Source organism: Halichoerus grypus, chromosome 11 (genome assembly GCF_964656455.1).
Source record: "Halichoerus grypus chromosome 11, mHalGry1.hap1.1, whole genome shotgun sequence".
Classification (NCBI taxonomy): domain Eukaryota; kingdom Metazoa; phylum Chordata; class Mammalia; order Carnivora; family Phocidae; genus Halichoerus; species Halichoerus grypus.
The window spans coordinates 46,742,550-46,759,900 of NC_135722.1; the positions used below are offsets into that span (position 1 = coordinate 46,742,550).

The 17,351-nt window shown below is 45.8% G+C and overlaps 1 protein-coding gene across 5 annotated transcripts in view; it reads left to right on the forward strand.

Moving 5' to 3' along the window:
* The window catches only part of SCUBE2 (signal peptide, CUB domain and EGF like domain containing 2), a 67,434-nt gene that overhangs the window by 13,649 nt on the left and 36,434 nt on the right, over nucleotides 1–17,351 (forward strand). For 3 of the 5 annotated variants that reach the window (XR_013442443.1, XM_078058417.1, XM_078058418.1), the window contains exons 4-10: nucleotides 341–475; nucleotides 5,233–5,391; nucleotides 7,882–7,998; nucleotides 8,765–8,854; nucleotides 13,579–13,695; nucleotides 14,659–14,781; nucleotides 17,211–17,327. Coding sequence is in view for 4 of the 5 variants with exons in the window: in XM_078058417.1 (XP_077914543.1) it covers nucleotides 341–475; nucleotides 5,233–5,391; nucleotides 7,882–7,998; nucleotides 8,765–8,854; nucleotides 13,579–13,695; nucleotides 14,659–14,781; nucleotides 17,211–17,327 (858 nt within the window). In the remaining variant the exon portion in view is untranslated. The remainder of the gene's footprint in view (nucleotides 1–340; nucleotides 476–5,232; nucleotides 5,392–7,881; nucleotides 7,999–8,764; nucleotides 8,855–13,578; nucleotides 13,696–14,658; nucleotides 14,782–17,210; nucleotides 17,328–17,351) is intronic. The other 2 variants (XM_036121387.2, XM_036121391.2) reach the window with 1 other exon arrangement.

Here is a 17,351-nt window from a genome sequence, read left to right on the forward strand (position 1 = left end):
TCCTTCCCTCTGCTGAAGGGGCAGGCTCCTAGAGCAGAAGAATTTGATCCTACTCATCTGTGTTTTACTGTCCCCTCCTCTAGCACCATACCCTGGAAAGAGAAGGTGTTCAATGAATATTTACTGAATTGATTATCTTGTGTCTGTGTGGAAGGCCTGGTTAAGGGCGCCCCAGAGCTCTGTGGTCTGGGGTCCCTGCTGACTTCAGTTCTCAGAGCTACTGTGATGCAGGGAAGGAAGAGGGACCTCATCTCTGCTGAGCAGGTGGCCCTGAGCTGCCGGGAGGGGTGGGCATTTGAAACAGTCCCCAGAGCCAAGGCTGATCCTCCTCTCCCTCCAGATGTGGACGAGTGCCTGGAGAACAATGGCGGCTGCCAGCACACCTGCGTCAACGTCATGGGGAGCTATGAGTGCCGCTGCAAGGACGGGTTCTTCCTGAGTGACAATCAGCACACGTGCATTCACCGCTTGGAAGGTGCCTCGGCTCTGCTGGGGGCGGGGGGGAGGGGGCGGGCAGTGTCACCTCTGAGAACCTCCCCCACCCTCACTGATTTTTTGAGGGGAAGCATGGAGTATGGGAAAATCTGGAGGCCTGGGGATGAGTCCAGACCCTGCTACTGGGTAACCCTGGGCAGGCTATTTTAGCTTCCATTTCCTCACCTGGCAAAATAAGCGGGTTGGGCTGGGTGATCTCTGAGGTCTCTTCACACTCTCACATTCCTGATTCTAATCTTTAAATAGAGAACATTTCAAACATGACTAGATGTCTCAGGAGAAATGTAATGGACAATCTGCCAAGTTTTTCAAAACGGTGCTGCAAACCACAGCACCAAGTGCGAGCCTGCTCCGGGCTCTGGGTGGGTAGGGAGGGGCTGGAGCCTTCTTATAGGGACAGGCAGACCCAGCTCTGGCCTTCCCTGGGTCTCCCATTTTTGAACTCTGAGCCCCTGGGGTTCCAGCGCAGAGGGACCCCCTCCCCAGACGTGGGCTTTCGATGCTGTGGTTTTCCCCATGCCACCGCTTGCCATTCCTCCAGAAATTTTGTAGACGGCTCTTCTGATGGCCTCCCTTTTGTTCTCTTTGCTTTGGGTCTATACCTTTTTTACTCCTCTGTTAGTTCAGTGGATTCTCAGGGTGGGGAGAGGCATTAAGCACACGTGGCCAATCAGCCACTTTTTTAACTGAATGACATGTTTTTAATTCTCTGCTCTTTCTTAAGCTGAAGGGCTACACTTTGATGGCTGTGCTGTCCCGGGGTTGCCCGTGCGTGTTTGTAAGGGAAGTGCTCTAAACATTAGACTATTAACTCCTTTTGGCATGTGCTGCTTGTTCATTCTCATAACTGAAGAATGAGGCGATTTTAAGTTCTTCTATTTAATCACACATTTGTAGATTTGTTGTTGAATCACGGTTTAAAGATTTTATTTATTTGAGAAAGAGAGAAAGCGAAAGACACAGCACGAGCAGGGGGGAGGGGCCAAGGGAGAGGGAGAAGCAGACTCCCCCTGAGCAGGGAGCCCTAATGCGGGGCTCAGTCCCAGGTCCCTGGGATCGTGACCTGAGCCGAAGGCAGAAGCTTAACCGACGGAGCCACCCAGGTGCCCCTCTTATGACTTTTCAAGGGCGTCTTTGTGGAAGATGATTTTTGCCTCATTTTCCAAGAATGATGGATCCTTCCTTCTACCGGGCTGGAAAAGGCTGTTTGGGTACTAAGAAGAACGGTCACAGGCCAGTGGGTTTGATGAGTCTTATCACCCCAAGCATGCTCATTCTCAGTGTTTGGGCAGGAGAGACACACACACACTGGCTCTAATCAGGCAGATCTCTTATCTCATGCAGGCGTGGCCCTTGATAGAGTAGCAGTTGGGTTTCACATTCCTGGTAGGTTCTCTGGACTTTCCTGTGAGCCTTGCATCTGGGATGAGGCAGGATTAAGAAGCCAGGAGTAAGAGCGATCTCAGGGCACCTCCTCTTTGGTTGCTCAAAGCTGCTTCCTGGGAAGTCACTCGGCTTTCCCTACAGGTGCCTCGGACAGGAGTGGGGACCTGTGGGTCAGGCCGTTGCTTAAACACAGTATGGATCCCCACCCACTCACAAAGCAGTTCACAGCGATTAAGATCATCTCTTACCTTGCGTTTCCAAAGCAGTGGCTCAGCCCCTCTCTCCCTTCCGACAGAACCTCCAGACTGATTACAGACACAGGCTCTTCATAACAGAAGTAAATACAAAAGCAGTTCCTTTCTGCAATCTGTGTTTTCTAAATTTTCTACAATTCAGACATTCTTGGATTCCCTGAAGAGTATTTAAAATGAACATACTTGCCTGGAGCTAAAAGCAAAATCCAAGAATTTGAGTTGTGGTCTGGAAGTGCTCTCTGTGATTTTTGTGTTGTGTTGCAGGCTGGTTTCTTGGTGAATTCACGGCAGCCTGAGCCAACAGATTATGACGGTTAATAACTGAGACCCTGTCCATCCTAAGGTTTTAACTCTTCAAATAGAACAGTCTGTAAACAGTGTTCCTTTAGGATTTATTTCCTCCTTGATGTGCACATTAAACTCTTAGAAACTGTATTAAAGTGGACTTTAAAACCCCCTGTTGATACTCCAAAATTGGTTAAAAGAAGGTAATACTGCAAGCTTGTATTTTTTGGTGTTGCAGTTATTTTTAATAATTATTTACTAAATGTTCTTCAATTCAGGGGATCATAATAGATGATTCTGAGGGAAAGCTTAAGCTATTGATTTTTCTTTTTTTTTATTCTTAGAGACCCCAAAGCTCTGATAAAGAGATTGTGTGTTTTCACCCATGTAATGGGGGTAGGCTGGGAGAGACATACTGCCGCAGCCAGGCTTTGTCCCTATTCATGGGTGCTCAGGCTCTCAAAATGAGCATTCCTCTTTTGTTTTGTCTGCTCTGAGAATATTTTTCGATGTTTGCACCACTGCCTTTTCAGAGTAGGAGGAAGGTGTCAGGGTAGTGAGGAAGGGGCTGTCTCTCAGCAGGGCCTGTTTCCATCCTTTATAGAATGTTTCTCACTCTGTTTGCAAGGCATATTTTTCTCCAGTTTCCAGAAATATTCTTCAGTGGGACCACCGCAATAGGATATTTCTAATGTTTTTGAGCTATTTCCCTCCTGGTGAACTAGCAACCCGAAACATGATTGCCAGCCCTCCTAGTTTGGACCAGACCCATCTGCCTCCCTAGCAGTGGCCTTTTTTTTTGAGTCAGAGAACTATGAACAGCTTCAGGGGCACCTTTTGAAAAGCCCCCAGCATTTCCAGAGCCATTTTAACGTCTATTATCTCCTGGTAACTTCAGGTCTAGCTTGATATGATAGGGCACCAGGGGACAACTTTTCATGTATCCCCAAGGCATCTGGCACCCAGTCAGGTTTGTTTGTTTGTTTTTTTAACAGTCAATTCTTTTTTTTTTTAATATTTTATTTTTAAGTAATCTCTTTTTTTAAATTTAATTTTATTTTATAACAGTCAATTCTTATGAAATATTTCTTGTGTAAATGAATTGCTGCTCTGAGGCAGGACAGGTCACTTTGCAAATGTCTCCACAGACTCGTAAACAGGGTGAGAAGAAGCGGCAGCCCCTGACCTGTCCAGGGAGCGTGCTTTGTAGGTGTTGCCGCTGCCCTTTCTTGGGCACTGTCATGTTCAGCTCTAGAGGCTCCTGGCACCCGTGATCCCCAATGCTCTGCTGACCCAAGGACAAATGTAATTCTTGCCGGGCCTTCCTAGGAGGATAGAACGTCGCTTCCGGAGGCAGCTGTCTCTCACCTCCTGTGCCGTCTCAGTGTTGGAAGCAAATAACGTTTCCACAAATCACCAGCCAGAGCTACGAGAGCGCTTTGCTCTGCTCGAGTCCAAGCCCCATTCTGTGTTAACAGACAGCAGCCTTGGCCTGGGTGAATGAATCACGCAGATGGAGCGCGGGAGTTCAAACAGCTTGTAACTGTCAGATAAAAAACAAAATGGTTTTAAGAGAGTATGGGATGTATTAACTGTCACGCTGTCTTTTGGAATAGGAATGACATCTGTTTGTATCAAAACGGGTATTCCAGTTGAGCATAGATCAACGGCTCTGCGGTGAGAATTGGAGAGAAGTGACTTTTGACTTAATTAGAACCACTTGGCTAAGGTTTTAGGGGCACAATACAAGACAGTGTAGGATCCCAGAGAAGCCGGATGAAAACTTCTTGTACTCATGTTTAAAACAGCGCCACTTCCCGTGTTAGAGAGTGTCTTGTTAGCTGAGAACAAAAAGCCTACTCTCAAAGGTGTTCATTGTAAGATGCAAAGAAGCATCAGATGGGCGTGTAGTCAATAATGCAGTACGAACTGAGCAGAGGTCTTGAGAATACTCTTGGGCGTAATAATAGTTCCTCCAGAGTGCTGGCGGGTGATGGGGTCTCAGAGAGTCGTGTTGAGAAGAAGCAGGACTCTGGCAAACCACACGGACGTACACTAGGTTATGACCCCCATCATTTAAACGCGTGTTAAACCGGCCGGGGAAATAACCCCCTTCCCTGCCCTGTGACCACAGGATAGGACCGTAATGAAAATGGTAGTCTACCTGGAGAGAATTTTACAGCAGCTAAAGGAAACCACATGCCCACAGGCTCTCTCTGGTCCCTCTGCGGCTGTGTTGTGCTGTGCTCCGAGCCTGCTGGGGGGGGCCCAGGGACTAAGTGACAGTGGTCACAGAAGAGAGGCCCCTGGGCCCTTTGTGTGCTGATGCCAAAATACAGTAGTCACAGTCACCTCCAAAGTGTGGATTTGGTTGGGGGAGAAAAGAGGGTTGACGTTTTCGGAAAATTATCTTCAAGAGTATGTGAAAAAGTTGGCCATCTTCATCTATCTGCAGATATTCTTAGATTCTCCTTCTTTCTTTGCCTTCTTGGTCAGCCTGGGTAACAACCCGGCGGAGGTAAGAGTCTGAGTGCTGGTTCCTGGGGTCTGCAGGCTGTGACTCCTCACTCACCAGAGAGCCCCTGGGGGGCGCTTTCTTTTCTGAGTATTGGGAGGGCTCCTTCCTCTTCAGGAGACTTGAGGCATCAGATCTCTTGGGTGACAGAGGAAATTCTTCATGTCTCTGTTAGTTGACCTGGCTGGATTTTAATGGCATGTTTTCTTAAGATGTGGGGCTGATGGAGACCCAGGCAGTCAGGTCCCAGCCTCCAGCCCTTCGCAGTGCCCCTGGGGCTCAGGACTGTGCTCGCAGCCTGGTCACTGGCTGCGTGCTGCTCTTTTGCAGAGGGTCTGAGCTGCATGAATCAGAATCACGGCTGTAGTCACATCTGCAAGGAGGCCCCGAGGGGCAGCGTCGCCTGCGAGTGCCGGCCGGGCTTTGAGCTGGCCAAGAACCAGAGAGACTGCATCTGTAAGTACAGACTAGCACAGGCCTGTGCTGGGAGCCGGCCTACCCCAGGGGGTGTCTTCTGCAGCCCAGCTCAGAAACGCCACCTCACGGCACAGCGGCTGCGTCCGGGAAGGCAGCCGTCCCAGGATACTGACCTCTACTGAGGACTAAGTTTGCTGCACAAGGGGTGGGCTCCCCTAGGGAAGGAGGGAAGGAAGATGATACTTTTTAAGGGACCTAATCAGAAGGAAATTAAATTTAGAAGGACTGTGAATGCTGGGGCCGGTCTCCCTGTTCCCACAGAATAAAATCAAACGTGGTCATCTGGCAACCATAGCTCTTTGCTCCCTGGTCCTGCTTCTTGTACAAACCCCATCCACCTCCTTTTCCCAAACACCCTACCTCTTTGTCTGTCAGAGAACAGCCCGTGTTCCTTCATGCCTCCAAGCCTTCTCCAAGCGCTCATCCCGACCTGGCTTGGTGAATTCTCAGTCAACCTTTAATATTCTGCCTAACTTCTAATAATGAGAAGGAGAGTAGCTGCTTTTGAGGGCACATTTACTATGTGTAAAGGCTTGTCCAAAAATGTACCAATTCCATTGAATTCTTAATATCACCACCCTATTGAGCTAAGTATTATTATCCTCATTTTGTGGAGAAGGTAAAGCAACAAGGTCACACAGGGAGCATGCGCCTAGTGAGGGCTCAGGTGTAGGTCCTCCTAGCTCTCAGGCTGGTGCACCTTGCTAAACGTCCCTGGAAGCCTGCCCTGAGCAGCCGGGCAGCCATTTTGTATTTTGGCTCCTTACAACACTGTTGGTTCCTCAGTGAGAGCATGGGACACCCGGGTTGAATTGTACATTTATGTGTCTGTCCCCTCACCTGTGAATGCCCCCGGTCAGGGATCTCGTTTTAGTTTTGCCTCTCAGTCTTCCCCCAGTGCCCAGCACAGGATGTGCTCAATACACGTTTGTTTACTGAATGAATGAATGGTGTCCACAGTCCGGACACAGCTGCCACACGATGATGAAGCACAAGAATGAAACTCCAACTGGTCATAGGAAATAAACGGCCATTAAAGGTGTTCCTAAACCACTATTCATGCCAGAGGAAACATGGACAGTTTTCATTTAGCAACTCTTCCCAAAGCCATGGACCTTCTATAATTTCCCTGCAGTTTGCTAGGGATGGCTGTTTACAGCGAGTCGACCTTAGCAGTTGAGAGAGGAGGAGGTTGTTTCTCCAGTGAGAGCCTTATCTCCATTGTCTCCACCACAGAGCAGAGAGTGCAGCCCCGAAGCCTGCCAAACCAGGGCTGGTGCCACCACCACCACCACCACCACCACTTGGGGCCCCTAAAAGTGAGGCTGTCCTTGAGGGCTTCCAGGGGGCTGAGCAAAGTGGAGACCACCTTCCTGGGTCTTGGTATCCTCACAAGGAGGACCCAGGGCTCCAGATGAGGCTCACCTGTGGAGTGACACTCTGGCCAGTAGAATACCTGGAATTTAAAATTTAAAATTTTTAAATATTTTTAAGAGGTCACTTCTCAAATAATATTATAATCACGTTTGAGGAAAAAACAAAAAGAAAAAAAGATGCAGAATTCTACCACATAACCAGCTGTTTCACTTCGTTTTGCTCTTTCTTCCTGACCCTTCACTTTTTTCATATTCCCATTTAGTTGTTCTCATGAGTACACAGTGTTTACCTCACTGTGAAGCAGAACCGTTTCTTTCTCACATCACAAATATGTATTTAGTTTTTTTAAACTGGAAAAATTACAAATGCCTGTGTAAGAATTCAGACAGTTCTAAGGGTGTGAAGGAAGCATATTCTTCCCTCTCCCATTTCTCCTACCAGAGGTAACCACTGTTCACTTTGATGAATACATAGTTTTGACTTGTTTTTTTGTTTTTTGTTTTTTGTTTTTGTTTTGGCTGGTATCAATGAATTCATACACAGTCTTTGTAATTCTTGGGTAATGTTGCATTAAGTGTGTGCAGAGTCATCATTTCCTCTGAACAATGTCCCTTCTAACTAATCTAGATAGAATCAGATGAGAGAAATCCTAACATATATGTACAAATAACTATTATCTGTTTCTTCCAGCCATAAAGTGCTATAACATTTTCTATAGGCCCAGTACAGCTGCATTAATATGCAAACTTCTCCTGATAGACCAAAGCAGTAGTCTAGAATCTTTTGGTATAATAGTGGTCATCTGGCAACCACAGCTGAATGAATAATGAAAATCTGCCTTCCCATCCCCATCTTCCTATATAATTGCTCAAATCTGTCATTCGGCATTTCTTGAATTCATGCTCCGACTATCTATTTACATAGACAGCAACAGGCTCTGTCTGAGTCAGAGTTACTTGTTTTACGCGCAGGGCCTAGCACATACTAGGTGCTCAAATACTTGCTGAATGAATATCAGAGACCTTCTGAAACAAAAACAGCCCCAGTTGTGGAAAATTCAGTGCTCAGCGTGTGGATTCCTTTTCTTCTCAGTGACCTGTAACCATGGAAACGGTGGGTGCCAGCACTCCTGCGAGGACACTGCCGAAGGCCCGGAGTGTAGCTGCCATCCCCAGTACAAGATGCACGCAGACGGGAGAAGCTGCCATGGTGAGTGACCCTGACACTCGGTGAGGGTCCACCCCAGCCTGCCCACCCATAACCCTAACCCCTAACCTTAACCCTAACCCCCAACCCCCTACCCCCCAAGCCTACCCCTGACTATGAATGGTGTTTAGCACCAGGTTCAGGGTGCTTCCGGTCCATTTGCCTCCAAATAGGTCCCGTGCTGCCTTCCATGTGACAGAGGGAGTGAGGGGTCTAGTCCTGGGAGGGGGGTCTCTCTCTCCCTGTGCCACCTCGGAAAGCCCTTTCTCTTCTCCTAGACTAGGGGGGCTCCTGAAGATGGTATCCTGGAGGCTGGGGCCAGGGCGACATGAAGTTAAAGCTAGCCATTTGTGATGACGCGGTGGCCGTTATGGTCAGCAGAAGACAGTGTTGCGTATTTCTGTCAGGATGCCAATCCTGTACTTCGTGGCATGTCCTTCGCTAGCTCCATTTAGAGGTTCCCAGCCCCAAGATTCTTTTTGTGCCAGACTAAGGGTACTGGAGTGAACCTGAAGCTTGCATTCCCTGGTGTCTCTTTGGTCACTGCAATATGCTTCAAGAATCTTTTCCAATGTTAACTAAGGCTCTGTGGCCATTTAACAGGCCGGGTTTCCCACAGAGCCTCGTTACAACACATTTTTATTGAGCGAACAGAGTCGCATATCCTCCATTGTGCTCACGTCTGGGGTTTCGGCAGAAGTGGTTGTGCAGGGGGTGAGCCATCTGACTCATTCAGTCGGAGAGCTGTGCCCTTGGGCGTCTCTTACAGAGCGAGAGGACACTGCCCTGGAGGTGACAGAGAGCAATGCCACGTCGCTGGTGGACGGCGATAAGCGGGTGAAGCGGCGGCTGCTCATGGGTAGGCGCCTCCCCCACCCTTCCCTGGCCACTGTCCTTGACCCTGTCCCTCCCTCAGTTACTACCTCAGGCCTGAACCAGGGGCCCATATGCCCTCAGACCAGCTGGACCATGGTCAGCAGCTCCTGTCAAGCCAGGTTGTGTCTGCTCCTCCCCCACTGCTGTTGCTTAGTCCCCATCCAAGGACCCAGCAATTGTGGGAAGGGCACCAGCCCCCTGAATGGCCCGGTTAGCGTCCCCACGCTGCCCCCCTGCCCTGAGCCCCTGTCTCCTGGTCTTTCTTCACACTGGAGGTAATAGAACCTACCTCTGAGGGTTATCAGGAAGCTCAGCGAGGAAGACAATGTGCCAAAGTGCCCAGAGTCCAACGCCTGGGACTTCGTGGGTGGCCAGTGAATGTCAGCGCCAGTCCTTCTGAGCGGCTGTGACCAGGGAGGCACTTGGGGCAGTCCCTTGCCTAGCAGGGCCATGTGTCTGGGTTTTTGTCAGCGGAGTCCTCGTCCCTCTGACTTCAGCCCCTGTGGATGGCAAAAGAGATGAATGCAGAAGAGTGGCACTTGGCTGTGGGTGTAGGAAGGTCTGCCAGTGGAGCTGGGGACGGGAGCAGAAGTAGAGGCTGTGGCTGTGGGGGCGGATTTGGCGAATTACTGTTCCGGAGAAAGCTTGGCTTGACCGGAACAAAACCGACTTACTGATAGCTTCTAGATTTAACAGGTAATATATTGAGCAGCCATTGGTCACTGGGCACTGAGCTCTTTCCTGACCTCTTAAAGTTATTTTTAATTGTGTTAAGTTAAAATACTACATATGGATAATATAAAAAAACCTTAAAAACCTAATTAGTGCTGTTAAGCTTGTAATGAGACGTCATTTCCTTGCCTCAAAACTTCCCTTTCTCTCATCCCATTTGCCAGAGGCAACAATTTCCATTTCTCCTAGTTGTTCCTTCTTCTGACTCCTCTTCCCCCTCATTTCTGAAGAGTGTATACAGTTATTTCCCTTTTTCCTGTTTTAGTATATTATACATCTATTTCCTGATGTGTCAGTTTTAGATATTAGCTGTGACTTCTTATTCCAGAGCACGCTGAGTTTTAGCTCTCTTCTGCTCCCTCCCCCAATGCACACCCTCTCCCTCCCCCACACCCTTACTGCGGTTCTATCACTATTGAGATCAACAGTACATATTTACATCATTGTGCTGAGGAGTATCTAAATATGAGTCACCCCCACCATGTAGTGTGCTATGATTATTATTTTCTTTGTTTGCCTAGGTTTCTAAGTACCTCTTACCAGTTCTTTTGCAAATTTTGAGCAGAGTTCTAAAACCCTTTTAATGTGTTCAAATACAGCACTCGACTTATTAATTCCATTTTCTTCTTAAAAAGTATCTTCTGGGGGCACCTGGATGGCTCAGTCAGTAAAGTGTCTGCCTTTAGCTCAGGTCATGATCTCAGGGTCCTGAGATTGAGCCCCGAGTTGGGCTCCCTGCTGAGCTGGGAGTCTGCTTCTCCCTCGCCGCCCCCCCTCCCCCGTGCTCTCTCTCTCTCTCAAATAAATAGATAAATAAATAAATAAATTTTTAAAGTGTCTTCTGAGGCTTCTCCTGCTCTAGAGGGGCGTGACTCCCCGGGGCTGGCTGCAAACCTCTCATCTGGGTCTTCCCGCTAGCACCAGCCTGGGAATCCCCTTCACCTCGCTCCTGTGTCTGTGGACCCCATGTCTTCTCTGTTGTTAGTTCACATGGGTAGGTATAGGTTTTTAAAAAACCTCCCATTCCTGAAAATGCCTTTCTACTCTACCTTTATTGAGCATTTGGCTCAGTATAGAATTCAGAGTCGTGAGTAGTGAGTGCTCTATTGTTTTCAAGCATTCAGTGTTGTTTCCAGAAGTCTAAAGTCATTTTCATTCTTGCTCCTTTGAATGGAACCCATGAAAGCTTCTTTCTGGTTGTTTTTAGGGTCTTCTCCTTGTCCCTGGTGGTCTGAAATTTCACAATAACGACCCTCACGATGGGACTTTTCCCACCTGTTGTGCTGAACACTCAGTTGGCCTTTTCAATATGGCAAATATAGAACTAGCCCTCTAGTTCTGAGAAAGTTCCTTATATTTTTTCTTTGATAATTTTCTTAACTACCTATTCCCTATTCTTTCTCTCTGAAACTTCTGTCAGTTGGCTGTTTTAACTCCATTAATTAAGTTTTTGTTCTACTTCCTAGGAGATTTTTCATTTTCTTTCTTCCAACCCTCTACAGGATTCTTTTTAAATGTCTGCTTTCATATTTTAAGTTTTTAAGAATTTTACTTTGGTCTTCTGTTGGAGGCACCTATTCATATTTCATGAATGCTTTCCTTATCTCTTTAGGGAAATTAATTAGGAGATTTTTAAAACTTTTCTTTTGTTCCCTGTATTGTCTTTGTTTCATCCAAGTTCCCTTTTCCCTTTTCATTTGATTTGGTGCATCTATTCATATTAAAGGCCTTCCTGAAATACCTGTCGATTCTAGGCTGACTTTTCATATTTAATAGTGAAATAGTAAAAAGTTAATTGGGTGTTCTACCAGCCGGTAGGCTTTAAACTTGGATGACTAGGCAGTGACTTAGCCATTTCATTTGGAGACCCTCAAATGCCAGTATCTGTATGTCTTTTCACTTGGCCAGGCCAGTTTAGCTGGAGAGGAATCCTTCAGTCTCCTGCTGAGGGGACGTAGACTTGACTGCCAGTGATTTTGGAGCTGGGGTGGGGGGCGGGTGGTGGTGGTGAGGCTTTGAGATCCCTTTTTTCAGGGTATAGACTTTCACCTGACCGTGTGTCCTCCTCCCTCCTGCTATTCCTGGTATCCTCGAGTCCAGTGCTTCTCTGGTCCTACTTCTCCAGAAGATGAATTTCTCTGCTGTGGCCCAAATAAGAAAGGGGTAGTCACCTGGCTGTGGAATTTAGGAGGGGATCTGAGGGTTTGTCTGTTTGTTCTATAGCCTTACAATCAATCTTCCTGTTTTTAACTCCTACCTTACCTCTGCCTCTAGAGTAAGTTAGTATCTCCAATTCCCGGGCCTTTTTGGAGTTCTATGGCTTACCCGAGCTCACCACTTGTTGGCACCCCCTCTGCAGACTGCTAGGGTTTAGCTTTCTGCTTTGTCCATTACTGCCCCTCCTTGACATGCCACTTCCAGAATATTTGACATCTTCCGTCTATTGTCTTTGCTTCCATTTTCTTTGTCCTTAGGGATTTGTACTTTTTAAAAATTTTAATCTCAGTATAGTTAACATACAGTGTAATATTAGTCTGTATACAATTTACTGACCCAACCCTCCATACAACACCCAGTGCTCATCACAACAAGTGCACTCCTTAATCCCCATCACCTCTTTCACCCATCCCCCTACCCACCTCCTCTCTGGTGACCATCAGTTTGTTCTCTGTAGTTAAGAATCTGTTTCTTGGCTTGTCTCTCCCTCTTTTTTCCTTTGCTCATTTGTTTTGTTTCTTAAATTCCACATGAGTGAAATCATATGGTATTTGTCTTTCTCTGACTTATTTTGCTTAGCATAATACTCTCTAGCTCCATCCATGTCGTTGCAAATGGCAAGATTTCTTTCCTTTTTATGGCTGGGTAATATTCCATTATATATATATATATATATAAATACACACACACATATATATGTATACACACACACACACACACACACACACACCACATTTTCTTTATCCATTCATCAATCGATGGACACTTGAGCTGTTTCCATACTTTGGCTATTGTAGATAATGCTACTATAAACACTGGGGTGCATGTATCCCTTTGAATTAGTGTTTTCATATTAAATACCCAATAGTGTGATTACTGGCTCATAGGGTAGTTCTATTTTTAACTTTTTGAGGAACCTCCGTACTGTTTTCCACAGTGGCTGTACCAGTTCTTAAGGATTTATGCTTTAAAAAATCTTTTTACTCTCATGTGAGGTTTTGAGAGGAAACAGTGATATACCTGTTCTGTCTGGCATATTTGATTAGAACTAAGCTTTTTCCCCGAGGCTGTACATTGAGGTAGCTATGGAAGTAAAAGCAGTAGGTAAAACTAGAAGGACATTTGCTTATTGTTCCTTATCTCTATAGATGGGACTTAATAACTGTGGCTGATTTTTCATGTATCTGTGACAAGTTCTTTCTCCTTTCAGGGAAAGGTAAACTCCTAATCTGAGTTAATTGGCAGTTGCAAGGATGAAGTCGTTGGTTTGCAGCAAGAGAATGGTTGGGGTAGGCGAAGCTTGCCGTCTCTTGCTTCGCCCATTTCTTATATTGAAGGGAGAGGGTTCAGGATGAAGGAGGGATCATCCCTCTTTGCCCTGCTCTGCATTCACATCTAGCTTGCCAGATGTGGCCACACTTAGCAGGTCAGTGGCTGTGGATCAATAGGAACATGTAGTGGCTTCAGACCTGCCAGTGGAGGGGGGAAGCCTCAGCAGGCTGGAGAGCCATTTTTACCCCTCTCTCAAGCTTCTCTGGGAGATGTCTCTTATTTAGGTGGGTGAGAGGAGCTGCCCCTGCCCTCCCTTTATCTCACCTGCAGGTGATAGAGACTTGGGATACAATTGTGAGTGCCCCACCATGCCTCTTGGCTTTCATGAACTTTGTCAAGCATTAATTCTGCAGTCATAGCCTTTCCTCCCAGCTGTATCAGTGCTTCTTTAGCAAGCTAACTGTCTTTTTCTTCCCTCCTTGTCAGAAACGTGTGCTGTCAACAATGGAGGCTGCGATCGCACCTGTAAGGATACTTCGACAGGTGTTCATTGCAGTTGTCCCGTTGGATTCACTCTCCAGTTGGATGGGAAGACCTGTAAAGGTAGCCTGTGCCTCTCCAAGCTGCTAATGTGTGGGGGTAAAGGCAGCTCTTCCCCCCCCCCCCCCACCAAACCTCCTGGAGAGACTCCAGAAAGAGTATGATTCATCTCGCTGGAAAAGCTTTTCCTCCCTGGGCTAGTGGAAGATTATAATTGAGTAAGCTTAATTAGAACCAACTTAATTACACTAACTGTTGAGAAGGTCAGCTTCTGCAAGCATCAGATAACCCAGGCAGCAGCCTTATTAGAAAAAGGCAGAAGTTCAAGAAAACATTCATTTGCAGGTGATAGTATCAGCCTATCATAAGTAACAGCCTAGAGATTATTATATAAATAACAGCCAAGATTTTTATCCAGAGAACTTAATGAATAGCTGTACAATTAACTTTTACTGATCAATAGAGACCTCAATGACCTGCTAGTATTTCTTGGGCAAGAGTACAAAGGCTTTGTTCTTTAACATGATACAAAGCAGATAACCAGTTACCAGATGAAACTGAGAGAAGATAAGATTAATTTGAGTATCAGGAATCATTTAAAAGCATTGAGGCTACTTGATCGTCGTGTAATTTGCCAAAACAAATGTTCTAATTCCTTATAATTTAAATCATTAAATTGGAATGGAAAGTATACCGAAGGGAGCCATCTTATCTCGAGAGAGCAGTGCCAGGATGAGAATATAACAGGACATCACCATTCTTTCCCATAATTTGTTTCCTTAATGCTAGCCGAGGGTAGCACAAGTCAGAATTCTCAAGGGCCGAGGCACTTGTCTTTCCCAGTTGGTTCAGCCAAACAAGAAAACATGTGTAAGATTAAAAACATCAGCAAACATCTTTACATGCTTTCACAGGGTCTGTTTTTGTTGCAGAGAGTATTGAAGCATGCACACAATAGCATGTCAGGGATTTGTAGAAAAGCAGGCCAGTTTTGCTCTCTGATTTGCCGATGCTTGCCTGTTACAGACATTGATGAGTGCCAGACCCGCAATGGAGGTTGCGATCATTTCTGCAAAAACACCGTGGGCAGTTTTGACTGCAGCTGCAAAAAGGGATTTAAATTATTAACAGATGAGAAGTCTTGCCAAGGTATGTGCCGAAACGTAGCTGTGTTGTGCAGTGCCCGCTGGTTGGAGCCGAGAAGACAAAACCCCACGCTGGCAGAGACTGGCTCATTGGGCTTCTCGATGGAGTCATTAATCCAACCGCCAACCCATGCCTCACTTATTTCGTCTGTCGGTAGAATAAAAACACCAATGTAGCTCACGAGTATATTTTGGACATTAAGCTTTAATGATTAGAGGACACCTCAAAGAATCCATCTGGTGTGATTATACAGAGCTCACTGCTAGAAATGGCATGGATCACAGAGTGTAAACAGGTTTGCATTAGGGTGTTGAGATTATGAATAATTTCTTTTTTCTAAATTTTCTAAAATTCCTTTAATTTTGTGGATTTTTATAACAAAACTTGGCAAAAATATGTAGATTTAGTTAACATACCTTACCTTTTCCTAGCGAAAAGTTGGGGTCAACCCATAATCAAGGTCATGTACCAGTTGGTCTCTTCCTTACAGCCCTTGTTTTAATGACCAACCAGCCTCTGGGGCTTGGGGAGAGGGACGGTGGGGAGGGAGGGAGGGGATTGAGTGGAGGCAAGGCAGGATTGCAGACCCCCCTCTTAGATGCATTCCTCCCACACAAGGGGTGTCAGGGGAGCATCTTTGGGGAGCAGTTGTTGTTATTAATAACTCTGGGGTGGTGGTAAGCTGTGTTGGATGAGGAGCATCATTTATATTTTCAGATGAGCACCTTTTATGCCCTATGGATATACAGGAAGTCGCTGTCAGGAAAGATGTGCTGTCATGTAGTCTTGTTCCATTTCTGGGAATAAGAACAGCCTAACTTATTTTGTTAGAAATCCCAGAATTAAATCAAAATCAGAAAATAATATCTGCTTTCACCTCAGGTAATAAAAATGTAACATTACCTTTTTTTAAAATCTTATGGTGTGTGAATTAGGTTTCTCTCTCCTTTTTTTCCGCTTAATACATAATGTGTCAGGCAGTTCAAGTATAGCCCCCTTTAAATTCAGCAAGTTCCTTCTGGATGACTATTGCATGGCTTTCTTTCATTTGACTTGGAAGGCAAATTTGATGTTCCACATAATGTTTCATAATGTACAGAGCAAGAAATACTGTTTAAGCTGTGTAAACACATTAAAAAGGAATTAGAAAAGTGATCTCATTATTTTTGGCAAAGCCACAGCTCATGATGCGCAGCCAAAGCCAGCTACTGAACAAGTCCAACTTTCTCGACAACTGGCTGATGTTAATAACAGAATTCATAGAGTGACATCAATTACTAGGGAAGAAATGGACTTTTTCTTATTTTTCACGGATTGGTCTTGGTAGAAGAAATACTTTCACAGAACAAATTTACTGAAGAAATTGCCAGGAGTTCTGGGAAAAGCTAGTGATGAAGAGGTTTTGTAAGAATTTGCCCTTTTTAATTTCATTTCTTCATTCCTCTAGTTCCTTCCAAATGTTTGTTTTTTATTAACATAGTTTCTTATGGCACATTTGATGTTGAAAAAGAGATCTAGCTCTGGGCTCGCTGGCTTCCACTGAGTTCTGCACTGGTCCTGGCTTATCCATTTGGAGACACAAGTTGTAACTCTGTTAAAACCCTCCAAAGAGTTGAGGAAGTGAAGCACTGAAATTCTACTCTACAGGAAAGATGTAAGGACCAGACCAGGGCAGGAGAAATAATTAGATTGACAAAGGCAGCCTCCTGAGGCTAGTTTCCAGGACCTCGGCTGAAGCCAGTGATGCCTCCACGTTAGACCAGGACAGGAGGGGCCCTGTGGGGCTGAACCATGGCAGAAGAACAAAGCCAAGGGATTGGCCAAGAGGATCCAGTTTGGAGCTTAACCACCAAATTTTAGTGTCTGCAATAGAAAATCACTGAGGTTGTTAGCGTTCATGCATTCTTTTAGTGCAGAGGACATTAAAACCCAATTGACCTCTTGGGGCCAGAAGACTAATTCTGGAAAGATAGGAACCAGATTTATTTCCAACCCAACTGTTTTCTCCTTTCCATTTGCTATAGCTTATATAATTAGTACTGTTGTCTTACCAGTAGGAATATAACAACAGTAACGCATGGGTTGCACCTTATCGTTTGCAAACCCTTTTAAGGTACGTTATCTCATTTGGCTTCACTTAAATATTTTAAATTACTCAGTCCTGCGAATAAGCATGGGAGAGAGACCAACGGAGCTTAAAGGCAAGTGCAATTTGCAACAGAATTTAGAAATAAGGATTCTGGTTGTGAGTATACTTACGGTAGGCTGCTCAACATTTTCTTTGCCACAAGTGAGCAGGTGAACTGATGGATACTTTTTAAATTCTGTTTCCGTTGGTTTTATTGTCGGTCAATGCGTGGAGTTCTAGACCTGCTCTTTCCACTCATCCCTCAGAGCTGGTTTCAGCTGCCCTCTCCCTTTGACAATTACAGATGTGGATGAGTGCTCTTTGGATAGGACCTGTGACCACAGCTGCATCAACCACCCGGGCACGTTCACATGTGCTTGCAACAAAGGGTACACCCTCTATGGCTTCACCCACTGCGGAGGTGAGCACAAGGCCCCTGGAGAGG